General features: G+C 42.2%; 1 protein-coding gene and 1 long non-coding RNA gene across 2 annotated transcripts; one reads left to right on the forward strand and one right to left on the reverse strand.

Annotated features, from left to right (window-relative positions):
* Positions 1-1,699: 1,699 nt before the first annotated feature.
* LOC148189456 (uncharacterized) lies at positions 1,700-9,406 on the reverse strand. The gene is made up of 2 exons (XR_015776864.1): positions 9,268-9,406; positions 1,700-3,058 (listed from the first exon to the last, which is right to left on the reverse strand). It is a non-coding gene; the product is annotated as an uncharacterized LOC148189456 (long non-coding RNA).
* tbx2b (T-box transcription factor 2b) lies at positions 9,363-18,971 on the forward strand. The gene is made up of 8 exons (XM_042486809.2): positions 9,363-9,719; positions 9,962-10,751; positions 11,555-11,822; positions 13,425-13,571; positions 14,952-15,028; positions 15,190-15,359; positions 16,140-16,723; positions 17,184-18,971. Exons 2-8 carry the CDS (start codon positions 10,393-10,395, stop codon positions 17,634-17,636), a joined length of 2,058 nt encoding a protein of 685 aa, XP_042342743.2. The 5' UTR covers positions 9,363-9,719; positions 9,962-10,392; the 3' UTR covers positions 17,637-18,971.
* Positions 18,972-22,085: the final 3,114 nt, after the last annotated feature.

Below are 22,085 nucleotides of genomic sequence, written 5' to 3' on the forward strand. Positions count from 1 at the left end.
TCATTATTCCATGTGAAACAAACATTTCACAATGTTTTAAGTCTCCAGGTCCTAACCACCAACATCCTGCAGTGGGAGCAGCTGAACAAGAGAAACATGGCAGCAAACTATGTCACCATCATTATCTTGGGACTAATTCAGTCTGTTAATAGCGAGTCAGATCAGCCAGGTGTGAGATTCACACTGACTCTCCTGAATTTAGCAGAGGGTCACTAAACATCAGCGTTAGCTGAGTTAGCAAGGGCTGATCCAAAGGCTGAGCGTTTGACCTGTGAATGTATCTTTAGGGACTAGAACAAAACACATGTAGAGTGCACTGCACTCACTGGGATGAAGCAACCACACCATGTTGAATGATTGCAGGCTACAATGTCACAAATTTTCCTGTAAAATTTTAGCAAACTACAGACAGCTGTAGTAGTTGCCAGCATCCTAGCATTATTTTACAGTGTCCATACCATAAGTTTCTTTAACAGTATATCACAGTTAAATTTATTACAGTATCCTACAGTAGTAATATTGGCTCGCATCAAAATGTGTTGTTTTACTGTAATTTGAAAAAAACTGTACATTAGTGTTTAACAGAATTTACAGAATTTAACCAAATCTTTTACAGCAGTTTGTTACAGTGTACATTTATGCTGAATTACATGTAGTTCCTAGCAACCTACCATTATTTTACAGTGTAAGTGCTGTAAATTACTTCAGCAGTATGTTACAGTTAAATTTATTACAGTAATTTAAAGTAGAATATAAGGTTAACCGTGTAATATCGGCTCTTAAAAAAGTACATTACCTTTACAATTTAGCCATAACACTGAATTAAAAAAGCATCAAGATGTATCATGTTTTACTGTAATTTTGGCGGGGAAAAGTATATTACTGTTAGAATTTGGCCATATTTTCACAGAAGTAATACTGGCTTGAAAAAGCACAATGATCAGTTTTTTACTTTAAAATGAAAAAAACTGTACATTACTGTTAAAATTTGGCCATATTTTATTTTACATTCACATTTCCTGTGCTAAAAGATGATGGGCTCCATGTCAGCACAATGTTACTGTAGAGACAGCAGCCTGCCCATGTTGTTATCATTAGAATCAACTCTGTGTTTGAGCTATAGACTGAAAAGAAATGAAGTTAGCATTTTCTTGGTGTCCATTTTTGTGATGTTTTTCTTGTTTCAACATTACAGTGAAATCTGTTTAAATGGGACAAATAAAATGTTTCACTTTGGGCTCTTTAAAAACTGGCAGCCAGTCACCAAACATGTTTGTTTGGTGCATGAATTGTTACTATAAATGTGCTTTACCAAAACATGAAAGCATCATTTTGACTGGTGTGAGAATGGAAAGAGCAATGATTAAAAAAAAAAAGTCTGTGGTCCAAATGTGTAACATTTTATATCGTATAATTTATAATCAAAATATTTTAAAGCACTTTACTTTTTATGGGAGATGCTTTGAGTGAGTACTTAATGCATTCAGGTACATTACAAAGGGACAATTTTCACAAGTGAAACCAGTATATTTATTTATATTTATATACAGGCATTTGTAGTATTTCTGTCACATCAAAATTTTTAAAATGTTGCAATGAGTCCATGTCAATAGTCCAGAATTAGCCATCAATGTGACACACGCATGTCCGTATTAGACAGCCACAGAAACAGACAGTAAAGAAGAGGGGAGACATGGTGGAAAGTTGGAGAACATTTTTTAATGTGTAGCAACAGGTAACATGAATGATTTCATGAATTTGTGATAAAAGATTAAATTGACTGATGAACTGATAAATTCAAACAAACAAATATGAGCATCCCATTTTAGCTTAGCAGCTGTCTCATTTTACCTGAGCCTGTGGTTGGGGTTTCTGTAATGAAGTGGGCGGTAGACTTATCAGAATTTTCAGTGGTTTTCATGGTAAGCTACCAAACAAGTGTCCCAAATTACCTACCTTCACCCTACAGCTTTATCATCATCCATAGTTTCCGATATGGAGACTTGAATAGAATAGAATACAATACAATAGAATAGAGTACAACAGAATAGAATGGAATAACTTCCCAGAGCTCCTCTTGGCTTAATTTCTCTTAAGGAACCAGCAGAAATATCCCCCTCTGCTTTGGGACTCTGGGGAATACTCAGGGAATACACACTTGTTGTTTTGTAAAGCCGGTGCCAGCAGTGGATGCTGATGCATATAATTATGCTGCTTGTTAATCTGATCCAAAGACCACATCGGCCCTCTTTCACTACATGACCACTGCTTTTCTGCTGAGACCAGCGGGGCTGAGGGAAATGCATCCAAATGCAAATTAGCAGGAACATCACTTGTACCAGTTATTTGGCTTTGGGTTATGACAGTGGCTGTGCTCAATCAATGCCAAGACTGTTTTAAAAAAAATAAATTACAAAATACACACACACACGATTAGAGATTTATTTGCCATAGCTGTAACAGTAAAAAAAAAAAAAAAAAGAATTGATAGAGGCCAGTTAATAGAAATCATGCAATTTAAAAATCAAATCAAAAATATTATTTCATTTTTACAAGACAGAATATACCGGCATTCTTTGGTAAATTGTTTAAATGGAAAGTTGATATGAGAAGGTACAAATGTAGGTCAACACAAGAACAACCCCCTGCTTAACTGAAAGAACTGTCTTTAGAGGTAGATGGTAAAATGCTTAATTCTAGGGAGATTTCACTGTGTATTAGCTATTTATTAATTTTTGCACAGAGCCTATATAAAAATATTTTGAAGACCTTTGAGAAATGAGCAACCCAAAATATTGTCAGAAATCAGGGTAATTTTGCTTTCAAAAATGACAAAAAGAAAGAGTAATAAATTGCCAAAAATCCAACACTGATATGTGACTGTCTTGGGTTTTAACGGGACAAAGGAGAGCCAACGGCCAGAATCTCTTTCTAGATTAACTATGACACATAGAGCGATTCGTTTTCTTTGCAAATCAGCACTCAGATGGACTCACCTGAGATACTACCTGCATGTTCCCACCGTTTTTCCATTGACTCCTCCCAGCAGCAGCCTGCCCTGTTAGGGGACACACAGTGGACACAGGACGGTCACACCTCAGTTTTCATGTCCCGAACCTCAAATTCATTCGATCAGATTTAGTCAATGAAAATGATTCATTTTCATATTGAACTGCCACATGGCATGGTGCACAGGAAGTACAGTAGCTACTTACAGAGAGAACTACAACATTTAGAATAATGATGAATGAATTCAGAGAGGTCATACAGAGTTGCCGCCTTAGTGATTTCAAAGTTTGATGATTGATTGGCTCTGATCAACTGCTGCAGAAAACTCACTGGCACAAAGCCCACAGCGGTGTTTAGACTGCACGCAGATTTAGTTCAAACGGGAGAGTTTCATCTTTGGCTTTTTGTTTACAAGTTAAAGCCATCGGGTTCATTTTCAGACTTATGCTGAAAATCCACCTCTGGCCGCACCTCGAGGGCCCTGGGGGTCCTTGAACCACATGTTGAGAGCCACTGGCACAGAGACAGCTTTGTTACCGCCGAAGCTCATCGTCAGTGTATCGGGACCTGCACAGTGTAAGGTGTCCGGGACAAAGCCGGAGATGTGCTCGGTGATGTGAGCTCCGCTGCTGCTGGCAGGCTGGAGGCAGATTAGATTGGAATCAGGAACATGAGCGGGATTTTTCTTCATATTTATCCTTCACACATGAATCAGTTTCCATTCTCGGCTCTGTTTGGGGGGTTTATGTTATTTTACAGCGCTGTTACTAAAACACTCACCTGAGCAGGAACTGTAAACTCCACTCGGTTTACGTCCTGTTCAGGCTCATTTTAGAGGGATCAGCACATTACAGCATCATATGTTAGAAGACTATCGCCTGTATTCTACTTACTTACATCGATAGCATTAAATGACATTCACTGCAAAATAATGTGCTGATATTTTATTAATTTTAACTGCCCCTTGAAGTCGGAAAGAATTAGGCTACTTCTGTAAGAGAAAAAAATCTAATCTTTGATTTTTTTTCAGGTCATGTCAGGTCTCAACTTAAAAATTATAGTTGACATTTTATTGATGTCATGACTTGCAAAAATCAAAATCGAAAATATGACGTTTTAATCGAAACTCAGACAGTTAGCTGCTTTATTCTTTCTCATTTGATGAGAAATTGTGTTTTTGTGTGTTTAGTGTCCTGTTGGTATCTATGGTGGCCTGGGCTGTGTGTTCTCCTCAGTGAGTGACTACCAAAGGAGCAGAGGAGCAGAGGCCTGCAGGTAGCCGCTGCTCCTCTGCTGCGCTCCTAATGTGATTCAATGTTCCAGCGCTGCAGCTGCTAATTCAATTTCTCCTCGCTGTCAACACATCTGCAAACACACAAAAGATGATTTTGCCGGTTAAAAAAAAAAGTGTTTCAACGAACATAAAACTATAATTGATATTGTCAGCTGGATTGTATTAAAAGGCCAGTGCTTAAATGTTCCCTGATTAGAAATAAACTGAGAGATTCCACACAGCGTGATTCTGCTGTGTCAGCTAGATTTTTAGCTTATTTTAATATTTTACTTTAAAGCAAACACATTATGTTAAAATACACGAAAAAAACAGACTAAAGGAAACTTTTGAACTGACTGGATCGATTTGATCAAATTCATATTTTCGCAATAAAAGATTGTTAGCGACCTCTGTGGAAATAATGTATCAGACAGATGAATGGTTGGATACAAAAATAATCAACTATTAATTTTCTAGGTCTGCATGTCTGAAATCATTTTTTTTAACAAAGTCGTTCATGCAGAGGACTTTTTTTTTGGCAGAATTAAAAACGAGACAATTCTCAGAGTCAGCTGATCAGTTTCTGTGAACCACAAAAATATAAGGGCCGTTTATAAAACAGATAGGCTATTTACTTGATTGGGGTTTTTAAGAAGACACTTCGGCTGGATTGCATTTCTTTGTGTGTGTGTGTGTGTGTGTGTGTGTGTGTGTGTGTGTGTGTGTGTGTGTGTGTGTGTGTGTGTGTGTGTGTGTGTGTGTGTGTGTTTAAACTGTGATGCACATACACACACCAAAAAAAATGCTTTAACCGTCTCTATTGGTGATTTCAAAAATTAAGTCACAACAGGAAGGTCGCCTCCAGCCAGCGGCATACAGGGGGCCCAGTGTATGCAAGTATGATGGGCCCTTGTGCATGCTTATTACTAATGCACCTAAACTGGCGACCCTATGATCTTATCGTCTCAACACATGATCAAATAGTGACTTGACATAGGATAACACCAACATACATACCCAGAAATCATCATAGCCTACACATGTAGGCTATATAACAAAGATACCAAAGAAAAGAAAAACTGATTATTAATCATTTAATTTAATAGTTTATTATTACTTATTCATGGCTTTTTTAGAGTGAACATCTATTTTTAATGTATTTGGTTATAAATTGCTACTGACGATTTTTAATACAAAAATGAATTAAAATTAAATAAAATTAAACTGAAAATAAATGCAGGAAAGAACCACGATGGAGATGTTCAAAGAAATATATAGCAAATAGCAACTCTCCAAACTTTTTAAGACTATTTCTCTGAATACAGGCATATTATTATAGTTGAGATGATAGCTCAGTGTCTTGTTTTCTGCCTACCATTGTTGGAGAGCCCACTCTTTATGGCCCCCTTCATCCCAGGGGCCCCAGTGCATCTGGCCCGCCTGCACTGTCTATAGCCTATTTACATCCTTGCCTCCAGCCAGCAACAACAGATCAGATTTTATAGGGCTGCAGGAGAAAAACTGACACAGTACTGACAGTAATGAGAGTCATTGTGATATATTTAAAAGCTCGCGCCACATCCAGTGATGGTGTTTGTTATTACTGGACAAATACGCGCATGTGCGCACACTTCTGCCGTGCGCCATGCACTCGTTCACCTGTGATATTGCTAGTTGGGTTCAGGGCCCCAGTCTCCCCGGCACAGTAACGTCAGGCCGGTACAATAAAAAGAAACTGAAAATGCAGGGTGTGAAACCTGCTGCTGTGTAAAACAGTGAAGCAGGTGAGAGCTCTCTGCGAGGCCTTGGGAGAGTACACCCGATCACACTGTGGGTGTCTATAGCATCAGAGTGCTGGCTGCTGGAACGCCTGTGGATGTGACAGCTCTGTCACTCTCCTCCGGCTCCTCTGGGTCACTATAGCGCCCCCACCTGGTGATCTACCTGTCAGCCAGACGCACGCAGCCTCCACACCACACTGGAGCTGCACTGACTGTGAGAGTCGGAGGGAGAAATAGGCTTTAGGGCTGGGAGGTAGCTGGATATGAGAGGTTGTAGTTTATGATTGAGTTTGTCATGAAGTCATGTCAGGAGAAATGTTTGTTTAATGGAAGAACTGCAGTACAGAAGGTATTAGTGCAGAAAGCTAAAAAAGCCAAAAAGCTGCTCCAAATAATTAGTGTGTGTGTGTGTGTGTGTGTGTGTGTGTGTGTGTGTGTGTGTGTGTGTGTGTGTGTGTGTGTGTGTGTGTGTGTGCGTGCGTGCGTGCGTGCGTGTGTGTGAGAGAGAGAGAGAGAGAGAGAGGAAACGGTCTGCAAGTGAGAACTGATCTGTTTCATTTAGCGGAGTGGACTGCAAGAGCTGAAGGAGGAAGTGGAGGAGATGAAGAAGAGGAGGAGGAGGTGGAGAAGAAGGGCTACCGAGGAGGAGGAGGTGGATGAGGGAGAAGAAGGAAAAGAAAGAAGGAGGAGGAGAGGGAAAAGAAAAAAGAAGGAGGAGGAGGAGGAGGAGAGGGCCGCTGGTCGCCGGCTTTCCATGTGACAAGGGGAAATATGAGGGACTTTGACAGGTCTTAAACGGTCTGGCGCCAAGGCCTCAGTCTAGCCGCTAAATATAGCCGGAGAGATGATGCAGGGAGATGGGAGGAGAAGATGGAGAGATAAAAGGAAGAATAGAACAATGTCGAGGGGAGGAAGAAAATAACAATACTCGATTATAGACGAATATGGCGCAAAACGCTCCCTTTCTGTTGTAATTAGAGCGTCTTTGGCGCGGATCGCTGACACAGGAGCCAAATCACCGGGACGGAAGACGCCTTTTACGCACATTTTCACATCTGCAGCTGTACTGTGTTGTATTGAGCGGTCAGATCAAGGACACAATAAAGCTTTAGTCAACTTCCTACCGACAAAAAGCGTCATCTAGGCATTTAATTCCCCTTAGTTGCAACTCTGCATCAGATAATTCAAATGTAAGCCTCGGTCTGAATTTATTTTGATTATCCTATTTGATTTTTTTTATAAAAAAAAAAAAAAACAACATTTGATCAATATCATAAATTATTTAGATTACCAACATAGGAAAAAATGAGGGGTGGAAACTTATGAATAAACTTTTGTTTCCGCATTTGATTTTGTGCATTTTTGCAAGATCTTTAACCCTTCATGAGGACTGCTTCTCCTCCACATCCCTAACTGACACACACAGACACACACTCCCAAAGAACAAGTCTACGGAGCAAATTTACTGTATGCTCTCATTAATCCCCAACACAGACAATATGTTAATCTAGCACAGTGCCCCTTCTCTGGAGACCCAGCAGCAGCTCGGAGCAGTCCTCCCTCGGCTTAATGACTTTTAAATCGCGCGTAATGGAGAGTTCTGTACCGTTGACGGCACAGAACAAATAAATGGTGACTAATTTGCACAAGCGTAGTTGATACAATTATCCAGTTGAGTATTCCGGCAGAAAAACCGTTATCCACCTCCATATGTTGCTAATCTGTTTTCTCCCCAGTAAAACTCAGAAAACTCAGAGTGACCCCGCTCCCACGGCGCTCCGCATCCCTGTGTCATTTCAGACATTTGAAGGCGCAGCATTCCAAACAAGTCAGCTGTCTGGCCAAATTATAAGAGATACACACCACAATAGAGCTCTGCATGTACAAGACATGCTTGCTGATTTGACTTTCTTGTGTAAAGTTGATGCTCTGAGGCATTTCCTCCCAGCACCTGGCTGACTGAGGGTGACCCTGCTGCTGATGCCTCCTCTGTGTCAAACACCTGATGCTCCATGGACCCTGAGTCTGATCTAATGTGTATCCGGGGTTTATAAATGCTTTGGGTTTATTCAGGTACATGTACGCTCTGTTGTGCTGGAGCTGCTTCTGTCCGGCCTGATGGCTCTTTACGCATGGCTGTATCAATCTGATGGAAGCCGAGCAACAAGTGTGTAACATAGTGGAGATGTACAAACATCCCTTGCTCCTAAATCACATAACATGCTATATCTTACACATACTGTGGCTGCTCATATATTCTGCAGTTGCATTTTTGGGTCGCAACTAAAGATTAAAAAACAGTCTTGTTTTGCACCTTTGTCTCTTAATTTGAACGTTAAACAGTCCTATACGTTAACGACCGAACTGAGTGTTTTAATGTATTAATAATAGGGGTTTATAAATATTATTTAAGACTTTTTTTATGGCCAATAATAGTTTTGTGTGTGTGTGCCAGCGGAAGCCGCAGAGACGCGCTAACTTCCAGGGCTTAATAGGAAATGCGCAGTTGTCTCTAACAGTTTAATGCAGAAGGATTATCACTTTTTGTTTCAGTTTTTGTCGCGGTGCCGCCCCTGGCCTACAACACGGTCCTTCCTGCCCGGAGAGAGCAGCTGTTTATCCCAAAAGGAAAAAAAATCACATCTGACACCGACCGAGGCAGAAAAGCGGAGCGGAGCCGCAGATGAGGCTTCTGATGGGGCCGGAGGGGCTCGCACATGCACGACTGCAGGGGAAATATAAAGAGACAAGAGATTGTTCTTATTGTGGCGCATCAGCCGACTGGCGCCGCGCGGCTCTTTAACAAACTCAGTCCAAGTTAATCAGGAGCTGTGGCGCTGGATTTCTCTAAAGGAGCTCAGCAGAGCGGAGTGCAGGGAGGCGGGTGGGGGGGCTGTGGCTCCCGGACTCCCTCACTGTCCTTGGTTTGACTAAATACAACCTGTCGGAGATTACACGCTGCCACGGCCTGCCCTCAGCCCGGAGACTGAGCTCTAAATCATCTCATCGCTGCCACTGTTTGATGTGGAAATACAAAAATCAGCAAGACGGCAAACAGCAGTGTAGCAACAGCAATGATAATAAAATATTTACTGATTATAAAATATTTATCCTCATTCAAAAATAAAAAATATGAATATGAGAGAGAGTCTCAGAGATGACAGTATATTTGCGTTCAAACAGGAAGAGTTTGTGAGCACTCACCACTGAGTTTTCTCTTAAAATTCACTCATCATCATTCATCTGGTTTCCTCTTTTCCTCCACGCAGCATCTGGGTTTGTCTTTTCCAGCTTTGTCTCTTTACTGAGCTGCTGCCGCTGCGGCTCTCGCTGCTTCCCGTCAGCTCGATCAGCAAAAAGCACAGTTAAGTAAGGCTCGCCTGGAGCCGCGCCGCACTGTGAGGCTGGAGTCAGTCAGTGTGCGCGGAGAGCCGGGGCTAGTGTGAAGCAAATCCAGCCTAAGCGTCAAAACAGCCGATAACATGGAATAATTACACGTCTGTTATTATAGAGAGCGGTCGAGAGAGCAGCAGCTCTTTGAAATAAATCTCTCCGGAACGCAGAGCATGAGCTGCGAGTCATGAATTTACTGTTGTGAGTTGTTCTGAACGACACTGGGAAACGTGGAGAAAGTGCAGCGGTTCCTCAGTTTTAAGGTGAGTACTGAGACAGTGAGTCTGTGGACAGGTTGGCTTCTCCGGAGGCAACATTGTCAAAACGCAAGCCGAGAGAGGAGATGCCTCCACCGGCAAAGAACTGAGGGCTGACCCGGTGTTTGGCTTGGAAATGGGGGTGGGATTTCCCGATCTTTCCTGTCATTGGTTAATATTTTATTCTGTTGACATGTTTTCTTACTGCTAATGCTTCCGACACCTTCTCGCCCCCCCTCCTCTCCTAGAGTCTGGCCGGAGCTGTCAGAACCACGCCTATAGGGGCCCACAATTGGTCCAGAAAGCGTAAAATCAGCAATCAAAGGGGCTTGGTTCATTAGTGTTGGAGATGGAGGCAGGAAGGACATGTGAGATAGTCACAGATCTGCAGTGAACGGGGCCACATCTCTCCAGTCAGTGTGGGATGACTGAAGCAGAGAAGCAGCTTATTTCCCAGAGAGGCACACAGCGCAGCCGGGCTCTGGCTTCACAGCGTCGCGCACACTGACGGATTCGGCGAGGAACCAAAGGAACTCTGGGCTGTTTTCTTCACACACGGCGCTCTGTGTTCTGCACAGCTATACACAAATTAACTGCTCGCACAGCGCGGATCCGGCGGCTCTGGGTAGTTCCACTAAAAAATATCCATTATTTCACTTCGATTTTTGTGGATGCACCGATGAGAGATCCAGTTTTTACAGGGACCGCAATGGCTTATCACCCTTTCCACGCACACCGGCCGACCGACTTCCCCATGTCCGCCTTTCTAGCGGCCGCGCAGCCTTCCTTCTTCCCGGCGCTCAGCCTGCCTCCCGGGGCGCTCACCAAGCCCATCCCGGACCACGGCCTGGCCGGGGCGGCAGAGGCTGGGCTGCACCCGGCCCTCAGCCACCATCAGGCGGCTCATCTCCGCAGCATGAAGAGCCTGGAGCCCGAGGAGGAGGTGGACGACGACCCCAAAGTTACACTGGAAGCCAAGGATCTGTGGGACCAGTTTCATAAACTCGGGACGGAGATGGTTATTACCAAGTCCGGGAGGTAAGAATCGATCACATTATTTTTACTTTACACGCAGAGCACGAGCCGCAGCTGAAAAGTTGAAAGCAGCTAAAAGCCATTTTCTCCGCACGGTGTTAAATGGCGAGCAGCGGCAGGCCTTACTGCTCGCTTTTTATTCCCACACTCAATATCAACCTTTTACACCATTCAGAAAATATCAAGAAAATATCATACATTGTACTGCCATGTTTACCTCGCAATATACACTAAAAATCTTTTTTTGAATTGAGTTCCAGTCTCGTCACTGTGTACGTATTTTGGGAGTTAAACTAGCCTAATTTATCAAAAAGTGAGTAAATAAATAAATCCTCCGTTTATTTCTGAAACATTTATAATATATTTCAGGACTGATTAAAGAAATATTTGGGACATTATATATATATTGATCATATGTGAGCTGAGTTTTTTTCAGGTTTTATCTGTTAGAAAGCGCGGTGCTGGCGGCAGCAGCGCGTCCTGCTTTTATAAACAGACTGTCACTTCAGAAAGCTTGGACGTGAAGTGTTGTGGTCATAAATATCCTGCTCAGCTTTGTAGTGAAGGAGAACACACATACACACACAGGCGGACACACACTCTGCTTTTGCTGTCGCCTAATTGCGTGCAACACTGAGAATAATATCTGACAATTACAATATTTGTAGTGGTCAGAGCGGCGTGTTAGTGTGCGCCGCGTCGCCTGCTCTGCCTCTTTGTCACATCAGCTCGCGTCCTGTCTGCTGATCTGATGTGCTGTTTGGGTTGAATCACGGCGTGTTGACTCTGCGTGTCTCTCCCTGCAGGAGGATGTTCCCTCCGTTCAAAGTGCGAATAAACGGACTGGATAAAAAAGCCAAATACATCCTGCTGATGGACATCGTGGCGGCGGACGACTGCCGCTACAAGTTCCATAACTCCCGCTGGATGGTGGCCGGCAAGGCCGACCCGGAGATGCCCAAGAGGATGTATATCCACCCGGACAGCCCGGCCACCGGTGAGCAGTGGATGGCCAAGCCTGTTGCGTTCCATAAACTCAAACTGACCAACAACATCTCAGACAAACACGGATTTGTAAGTACTGAGATTTTATTTCATTTTACACTCGCATGAGCATTTTTTTCATATACATACTGCATGTTGTTGGAACAGACCGGGCGAGGCGTTTTTACTGTTTTTAAGATCAATGACTTTTTTTACGAGGCGTGGGCATTGTTGGAGGAGCAAAAATCACAAGAAGAAACGGTCAGGAGCAATAGGAAATAAATATGAAAATAAAGAACACAAAATATAAATTAAAACTACTGCAGGGAATGATGTGATAAATAAAAATTAGCATTGCGCTTTGAGACCATGGAATTTCAGAATTGGGATTTTTAATGTCAGTGTGTTACAAAATAATATTATAAAATATAATATATGCGTTTTATGATAAATTAGGTTTTATGTCCAAAGCTGTTGACACTTTGTTGCCACTTGACTTCCTCCTGCCGCTGCCATACACACAGCTTATATTGCTCGCAGCTCTGCAGGAAAGTCCCAGCCTGTATTTTCTCCTCTGCATCCAGAAAACCAAAATCCAAAGCAGGCAACAGCAGGGCCTAAACCACGGCTCCTGGCCCTCTTTCCTCTTTATTTTTACCATACGAAAAAATAAACGGAATATGTGAGAGGAGTGTTTGCAGGGCAGAGGGATTAAGTGGTGGATCATTAAATCGGGTCAGAGAGAAATGACTTGAAATGAGCGTGTCTGATATCTCCTCCGGCCTGTTACCCAATAGTATAGTATAGTATAGTATAGTATAGTATAGTATAGTATAGTGTTGTTTTATGTTGTTGGCTTGTGGCTGCAGAGTTTCATCCAAAATATGACTCATTTCATGTCCGTGTAATTAAAATGATTTTAGCAGTTTAAACACTATATATATTGGGGTTAGCAGAAAGTCATGTGACTGGCAGGCAGAGAGCTTCCGACTTGAAAACAAATTTAACATTTACATGTCAGTCTAAATAATTTGCAATCGGGTACAGGCAGGATTTCTATTCATACGTCTTATTTACACATGTCTGTGCTGTTTACATGTCGTGTTTGAGTTGTAACGTCCATATCTTAATATTTGAACTGACCGACGCACCGACTGTCAAATGTTTTTATTTATTTGCTTTTATTTTTTCTTACTTTTTAAAATAAAAAATACCCTATATTTATGTAAAAATGCACGCTGAGTCTTGGGTGCTTTGTGTTACAACAGACTGGCCCTGCAGCTATAATTCCCAGATGACGGTCGGCAGAGTGACTCTAGTGTTTGTGGTATTTTTAAATGAATGAGAGGAAAATTGTAGCCTGTGTTTCGATAGAAACTGGATCAAATCATATTGTTGCTGTGACTGTAAAGCCTCATGACAACATGTGTGGCCTGGTCAGGATTTTCCCTTCACCCCGCGCTAATTACAGACGCGTCTGCTCACACAGTCCCCGTAACAGCATCACTAACAATCGGCGTCAACATCCAGTGTCTCGCGTTGTGTTTGAATGTGGAGGAAACATCACAGTGCTGTTATATTCACTCCATATTTACTCTGTGTGTGTGTGTGTGTGTGTGTGTGTGTGTGTGTGTGTGTGTGTGTGTGTGTGTGTGTGTCTGCGCGCGTGTGTTTGTGTGTGTGTTGGTCCAGACCATTCTGAACTCCATGCACAAGTACCAGCCCAGGTTCCACATAGTGCGGGCAAACGACATCCTCAAGCTCCCCTACAGCACCTTCAGGACCTACGTGTTCCCAGAGACCGAGTTCGTGGCAGTGACAGCGTATCAGAACGACAAGGTGAGTCAGTGTTCACACTCAACCGACTGCCTCTAATATGGCTGCTATACTTTGCATAATAAATGTCCTACATACGTCCCTCCCCCCACCACCAACCCCGAAGACTTAATCTGATTTTGTAGGTCGCCTAATTTCCCTGCAGTGGACTCCCATGTGATTTTTTTTTAAATTGCTGTTTTGCCTGGGTGTAGCAGATATATATTCAAATTTGAAGCCAAAATGTTGTGGTGTGTGTGTTTATGCTATCCACGGGCTATAGATAGGCTATTACCTTGACCATGTGAATAAATAATGCGTGTAAATGTGGAGAATGTGTGGTGTTGTGTGGTAGATGTGCTGTTAAAAGAAACTAATTGTTAAATCTTAAAACAGCTAGTGTCCGAGCGGCCTAAAAAAAATTAAATTCACTGAATGTGAAAAGACAAGTTTAATGACTCGATTTGTTTTCTCAAATTCAGTCTATCTAAAAATCTAAGGCAGCCTGGACACATTTAAAAAAAAAAAAAAAAAGTCAAAACAAGTCATTCCTTTTTACAGTGTGCGCTCTCTTTATTTATTTACACCCCCCAACACCCCAAATAATGACAGTAGCAGCTTTCCTTATTCTTCTTCTCTTTCTTTTTGTTTGTTTGTTTGTTTTTTATTTAGTTAGTTAGTTAGTTTTCTCTTTTTTGCGTTTTTTTAAAAATGCAATAGAATGTTTGGCTAGCATATTATTTGATGACGAGTGAATATATTTGATGGCATTATTTGGCCCCTTCGCTGACTCCATGAAGCTAATTGGCGCTTGTGTTGGGGGGGTCGGATGGGGGTGAGGAGGGGGCGTCTTGTTGTAAAAGTTTATGGCAAAGAGTCACCATCGTTTAGAGGGCATTTAAAGGCTGCTCAGCCTGCTCTCACAGTAGACAGATGCACACATGACAAACGCCTGAAGTGTCTTCTTCAAGGGCCACAGGGCCTCCAGGATGGTAGAGGCTCTTGCAAGAGTCATGGCGGCTCCGTGCCCCTTCGCGGAGCCACGCCGGCCTCCTCCACATCAGGACAGCAGTGATCCAAACCGCATTATTAATTATTAATATGATAGTCATCTGTTCAAGTATTGTTCCTTCTGCCTTTTTTTCTGGGGGAACGGAGGCTTGTGGCCCCACAGAGAAATATTTCGTGGAAGAATTTCTCTCCAGGGGCCTATGAGAATAATGACCCATCACTAGGCTTTTATTAATAATGCAAATCAGAGGCCTACCGTGGCTCTGCTCCAACGCGCTGTTTTCTCTGTGTTAATCCACACATGTTGTCATAATGTGGGCCCAGTGAGGACTGTGGGCTCTTACAGTGTGGATTATATTCTCTGACTTGATTCTCACTGTGTGTTCTTGACAGATAACGCAGCTAAAGATTGACAACAACCCCTTTGCCAAAGGATTCAGAGACACGGGGAACGGGAGGAGAGAGAAGAGGTATTCAAGTCACACCTGTGTGTGTGTGTGTGTGTGTGTGTGTGTGTGTGTGTGTGTGTGTGTGTGTGTGTGTGTGTGTGTGTGTGTGTGTGTGCGACGATGCGTATTTTATCAATGATAATAATAATAATTATTATTATTAATTTAATGATTATTGACAGGAAACAGCTGACCATGCCGTCGCTGAGGATGTATGAGGACCAGTGTAAGGCGGACCGGGAGGGCGCAGACTCTGACGCCTCTTCCAGTGAGCCACCGACGGGCAGGGACCAAGTTCACTCCCCGCTGGGAGCAGATACCAGTCCGCTGAGGTTCAGCAGGCCCAGTCGAGGTCAGAAACATTACTGTTTATTTTTAACTTTTAACAGCCAAGATGTGTTATAATAATATAAGATGTGGAATAATTGTGTGAAATTATCAAAATGTGACTGTAACCTTTGGGGGGTAAAATCATACCGTGCAAAAATAGAATTATAGAATTATTGCACTAATTTACACATAGCTGGTTGCATTCACGTTCACCCATAACAATAAAATGACCTAATTATAGAACTGTAGCACAATGAGCTGTAGGTCATGTCACCAGTGGATTTGTATGGAGTTATGTCTTCCACACCTGTCAGCCAATCCAACAGGCCACCTGAGATGACCCATTGCACCGCTTTAATTTGATGAAATTGTAATAGCCTACATTATTGAATTTAGGATAAATATATGAGGCAGGAACAGGCAGTGTTTGGCAGATAGATATACATTAACAATTTTGTGGATGTAAACAGTAAAATCAACTTGGGTTTGGGCGGAAATGTGCGAGTATATTCACATGTAAAAATCAATGTTCTAGTTGAAAATATGCAGTGTAAAAGTCCTATAGGGGTTGTCGACATTTGTGTTCCTTTTATTTTGAAAGAAAATGTTGTCTTACATTTAATCTGTTTTTATTTGCTCTCATTCTGTTGTTTTAACTCCCTTAAACTTGGCAACATTTGACAGATAACACAAAGCCCATTGCTCTTAAAGCTAAAATATTGGTGCGTTATGCGCCATGGCTGTGGATGAGCTGAATGGTTCCACACTGCGTTCACACCTATCTGCTCTGTGTGTTTTGCAGATGAGAAAACGTGCACTGACAGCGAGCAGGAGCTGGAGCATCAGGACGAACGCTGCACCGGCTCCAGCAGCCCGGGACCCGAACCCGTGTCCCCCTACAGCTCCAGGTGTGAGGAGCGCATGCGGGACAGGCCGAGCACAGAGAAGAAGGAGGACTCCTTGTTCAGTATCAGGAGCCTCGAGAAGGACAAAGCGGAGAGCAGACACCGGAAGGACACCACGGACGCGTTGACAAAGGACTCGGAGGCCGGAGGCATTAGTGCCACTAAGGAGGCCTTTTCCCCTCTCATGGTCCAGACCGAGAGCCCCTCACACTTTAGCCCGGGCCACTTACAAAGCCTGGCTCTGTCCGGGCTGCACAGTCAGCAGTTCTTTAACCCTCTGAGCGCCGGATCACCACTGTTGTTTCACCCCGGGCAGTTTGCCATGGCCCCCGGAGCCTTCTCTGCTATGGGCATGGGCCATTTACTGGCCTCTGTGTCCGGAGCAAGCGGCTTGGAAAACGGCAGCCTCTCCAGCCAGGGCACAGGAGGGACCCCCAGCCCCTTCCCCTTTCATCTGTCCCAGCACATGCTCGCCTCTCAGGTAAGGATACTCAGCAGTTTCCCTGTCCACCTGTAGAACCGGGCTGACGTCCGCACGGCGGGAGAGTTTGGGGCTTGGTTGAGTTTTACCATCTTAGCACTGATAACATAAACTCTGGACATAGAAAAACTCATTTTTATTTCTGTCTTCATATGCATGATAAGTTGCAACATCTCATTTGTTTACTTCGTATTTAAAGTACTTTATTATTTAAAAATGAGAATGTAAAAGCACTCATCAGAGTAAAGTTGTAAATTGTTATCAGGTCGAGTATTAGGAATATTACAACCAAAATATAAAAACGGTTGTTGCTTTAACTAGCTACTTTCTCTGTTTTGAATCATCGGAACAAACGGAAGTGTTTAGCTGCTGTTTGTTTGTTGGAAAAAATGTTTCACTAATATAATTATTTGACCACTTGATGATGTAACTGCAGCTCCTCTCCACTCTCATATTGCAGGGCATCCCCATGCCTCCTTTTGGAGGTCTCTTCCCATACCCCTACACCTACATGGCGGCTGCGGCGGCAGCGGCCTCGGCGTCCGCGCTCCCGGCCACCAGCACCTCCAGCCCTCTCTCCAGGAACCCTTTCCTGGGCGCGTCGCGTCCCCGGCTCCGCTTCAACCCCTACCAACTCCCAGTGTCGCTGCCCCAGAGCTCCAGCCTGCTCACCACCACCGGCCTGCAGGGTAACCTCAACCCGGGCTCCGAGTCCTCCAAACCGGGCAGCAGGGAGAGCAGCCCGGCCCCGGAGCAACACAGTAACCACAAGACAGTAGCGTCCAGCGGGAGGGCGGTGTCCCCCAAAACCTCCATGAAGGACTCAGTGAATGAGCTGCAGAGCATCCAGAGACTGGTGAGCGGTCTGGAGGGCCAGCGGGAGCCCTCCCCGAGCGCAGACTCTCCTAAGTGATGAAGACTGTCTGTTTGGGATGAAGACTTGGCTGTAATACCAGAGGACTGTCAGTGCATCTGTCCTGTACAGCACATTAGGGAGACTGGAACGAGGTTTGATCGATATGGGTCGGTGAAGGTCAATACCTTTTTGGAACAAAGCTGCAGATAGACATAAATGTCCATATCATTCAGTTGAACTATATTGAAATACACAAGTATTGAGGGTTCTCCTCCACAGCTGACCTGTTAGACAGGATGGAAACCTTTCATCAGACACCAGAACTCTGCCCTGAATCCCAGTGATTGAGGGTTAGCAGGCAGGCCGAAAAACTCTGGAAACATTCCTACATGGAGACATGAAAAGTAAAATATGCAAAGATAAAAAGACGGAAACACGTTTTATTGAAAGAAATGCTAAATAATGCAAAAATATTAAAAAGAAAAATCTGAGCACTTCAGCTCAAAGAGGTGTGTACCACTGATGAGTTCCACTACAGCCACAGCAGGCCAGTAGCCTATCTGTATCGGTCTAACCTGCCCGAGAGCCCGCAGCTCCACAGACTGAGGCACACAGTGGAGAGAGTGTGTGTGTGCTGAGTTTGGTTAACTTGAAGCATTTGAGCATCAAGGCCTGTTTTTTCTTATTCCGAGCCGAGGCCTGAACAGGAGCCTCACCACGCCGACAGGCAGGTCTCAAGCTGCATCCAAAAACTCTTTTCCAAGCCTAATTATTTCACAAGGCATGGAGGGTGAACGAAAAAGAAAGAAAGAAAGAAAGAAAGAACGAGAGAAAGAAAGGAAGAAAGAAAGGCGTATCATTTCAGGCCAGAAAATTTGTTTCTTAACTATTTATGTAATTAAAGATTAAAAGAAAAATCTGTAAATAAAGCTAAGATCCAAGAATATGCAATTGGTATTAATTTATTCAAGGCTGTATATTAGTGTGTATATATTTGGAATTTAACTTGTTGCTTTTTTTCTCCTCCTCCTCCTCTCCCTAATTTTACATGAACATATACTGTAAATGAAAGCTATTTAGCGCTTGTTGGTTTGAAAAACTGTGTATGAAGCATCGCTGATTTTTAGGTGACGTGTGTGCCATGTTTTAGTCTGCATCCACCGACAAAGACAGAGGGACAGAGAGAGGGAGAGAGAGCTCCACATGGATTCAAAAACACCTCAGGTTATTTCACTCCAGCCAGGAGACATTCAAAGCAATTCCTTCTATAGGCGCATCATTCATATCTATTAAAATATATTTAAAGATGAAAGTATCTTGTTTATGCTGGTTGTCCGGGTTTTTTTTTTTGATTGCCTCACAATTTCAATAAAAAATCGTTGTGCTGAAAAATTGCAGGCGTATTATTACTATTATTATTATTATTATTATTATTATTGTTGTTGTTGTTGTTGTTGTTGTTGTTGTTGTTGTTGTTGTTGTTAATGATCTAATTAGAGCAAAACAGCTATACAAAAAGGCCATATTGCGCATTGTTTTAAATGAAGCCATTTGCGGTGTCACAGACGCACGCGCATACACACACGCACGCACGCACGCGCACACACACACACACACACACACACACACACACACACACACACACACACACACACACACACACACACAAACGTGGGACTGGAGCGCCCTCTGTCGGCCAAATATGTAACAACATAAACGGGCAGCTTCAGCATGTGGTTTATTGAATTTGATAAGAAAATGTTAATGGCTGTAATCCACGTGTCATTAAAAACCTTCATTGAAATCAGATGGTGAAATCAAGTTTGAAATTTGCTGCCCAAAATTGTTACATAATAGCTCCAGCCGTGAATATGAAATTATATCTTGTCATTTTAAGCTCTAGCGGACCAATAGAGTCAAAGAGAAGGTTTCCTTCTCGAAAGTATTATCATTTATTTATGCATTTATTTTCTATAGTGATTTGGTAGGCAGTGGCAGCAGCAGTAATGGTGCCAGCAGCGTGTATCATTTAGACGATGTATCCAGATCTATTTTGAGCAGGTCCTCAGTCACCGTCAATCAGCATTTCCGTTAGTATTGTGTGGCCGTGCGTATTTTTAGAAAGAGTGGAGTATTTATAAGAAGATACACACACATCCTCTGCAGCCCGAGACTTTTATTGTTCCCTGTTTCACTTAGTTTAAAGCTTCTGTCATGTGGATTTCGGCCTTAACATTCTGGAATATAAATTACACAGTAAATATATTTAATTTGCTGACATTGTGAAAAATTACGGTATTTTAATAGATTAAATATGGAGCATCAGAGGCTGTCATTTTGGATTTTTTGAGGATTTCTCTAAAACATTTTTCCGTGTTGCATGCTTGTCAGTGTTTGTGTGCGAGCATGATACAGCAGCAGCGCTGTGTTTGTCACTGTGTGTCTCGGTTTAAAGGGTTAAGCAGGGGGAGTTGAGGGCAGCAGACAGCCTTTTGTCCGGGACCCGGCGCCTGTCGCCTGCCTGCCGGCCACAGCCTCCACACCGCCCCGCTTCCTAATTAGAGACCCCCCCTCCCTGCCTCCCCCTGGCTCCCCTCCTCCCCTGCTTCTTCATTTTCTTTTCTTTTTGCAGCGATAATCACAAAACTCGCAGTCTATTACGGGAGCCATTGTTGCCACTCTGTTATCTTCAATTAACAGAGAGAGCGACTGGAGCTCGCACTCTGGGAGAAAAAGTATTTGTCTGAATCAATCAGTCAATGAGTGATCAATAGGCTCCTGTGGAGGCCCCGTGGATCATGACTAATGACTGGTGACGGCGTGGGGGAAAAAGGCCAAGATTACTCACAACTTTGTTCAGTGATCGTAGGCCGGTGTTGTTATTAAAGCTTTTGTAGGCAAACACCTTTCCCGGTTTTTACTGTGTCAAAGAGAAACATGACAGAGGCCTGGCCCTCTCTGTGTCCTCTCTGTCTTCTCTGTTTCCTCTCTGTGTCCTCTCTGTGTCCTCTCTGCTGTCTTCAGCCTTAACATTTCTTATCCTCTTAGTCCTGCAAATTGTAGAGCATATTTATTATGCTCTACACTGTAAAATGATTGTACATTTAGAACAAATTACTGGCTACTACTTGCATGACTTCCACTGTAGGTTACTGTATCATTTTACAGTATTTTTTAGTGAAATACATACATTAAGTACATTCTGTAAAATTCCCCCAAATTATGACAGCATATTTAAATCTGTATCATAACATTTTACAGTAATTTACTGTAAAATATTACACTTGCATTATGTAAAATCCTGGAAATAATCACAGCACCTGTATCACTGTATCATTTTACAGTAATTTATTGTAAAATATTACAGTTACATTCTGTAAAATCCTGGAAATAATTAAGGTAATTAAGGCAACAAAGTCTGACATTTAGTGGTGGAAAGTAACCAAGAAGGCTACATTTACCCATTCACTAACACCACTTATTTACTTTTTCCTTTATTTTCATTTTATACTTAATTTCAGAGGCAAATAGCAAATGTTTCATTCCACAGCATTTCTGCAAATGCCATGGCTTTTCTACAGATTTATATTTTACATAGAGCATTTGATTAGCTGAAAAAATATGATACATTGTTATTGAATATAACAGGTCAAAACTATAGAAGCAGTTTGATAAGCTCATTGTAAAATCAGAGGAGTGAACTTTACTTTTAAAAAAATCTAGAAAACAGATTGTCTTGAATAATGTAAGTAAATATAATTAGTCTTGATTTATGTTTATTTTATATCTAATGTAATATTCTATATGTAATGTATATATGTATTCTTCTGGTGGCAAACTAGTCAGTCATATTCGTATTTTCTTAAACATGTTAACAAAACAGAACTGGCAGATCTTCTGACTTCATCATTTACCAAATCCTCCTTTTCATGATCAAATTAAGTCAGACTAAGATGCTACACTTAGAAAGAAAAAGATAATTTCAGGTCATTTTTAAGTTGCAATGCATTCATAAAATTTAGTAAATAAAGCTAAACTTAGATTAAACTTAACAATTAAATACAAAGTAAACATAAATTAAGATTAATAGCTATATTTTCTTTTCTTTTTCAAGGCAATCGGTTTCCAAGATTATTTTAAGTAAAATCAACTCCACAGATTTTACAGTGTACAATGGGTACAATGACGTTTTACCATGTTACTATGTACATAATGTGCACAAGAGCACATAAGACAATTATTTGTTGTTTCTTTTTGACTGAAATAAAATATCTGAATACTTCCTATTACAGATTAAATCAATGATTCAGTTGAGTTCTTAGACTTAAAAAATGGTAATCACATATTTTTTTTTAATAAAGAAGGAAAAATAAATTCATATGTGAACCTGAGTATGTTTTAAGATGTCCTATATTTTTGTAAAATATGCTGCTCAAATAAACCTGTTGATTTTATCTTAATTTTTTGACAATAAAGACATGCGATGGGGAAGGCTCTGGCTGTGCT

This window comes from Plectropomus leopardus, chromosome 6 (assembly GCF_026936395.1).
Source record: "Plectropomus leopardus strain MGB_pleo_1.0 chromosome 6, ASM2693639v1, whole genome shotgun sequence".
Lineage (NCBI taxonomy): Eukaryota > Metazoa > Chordata > Actinopteri > Perciformes > Serranidae > Plectropomus > Plectropomus leopardus.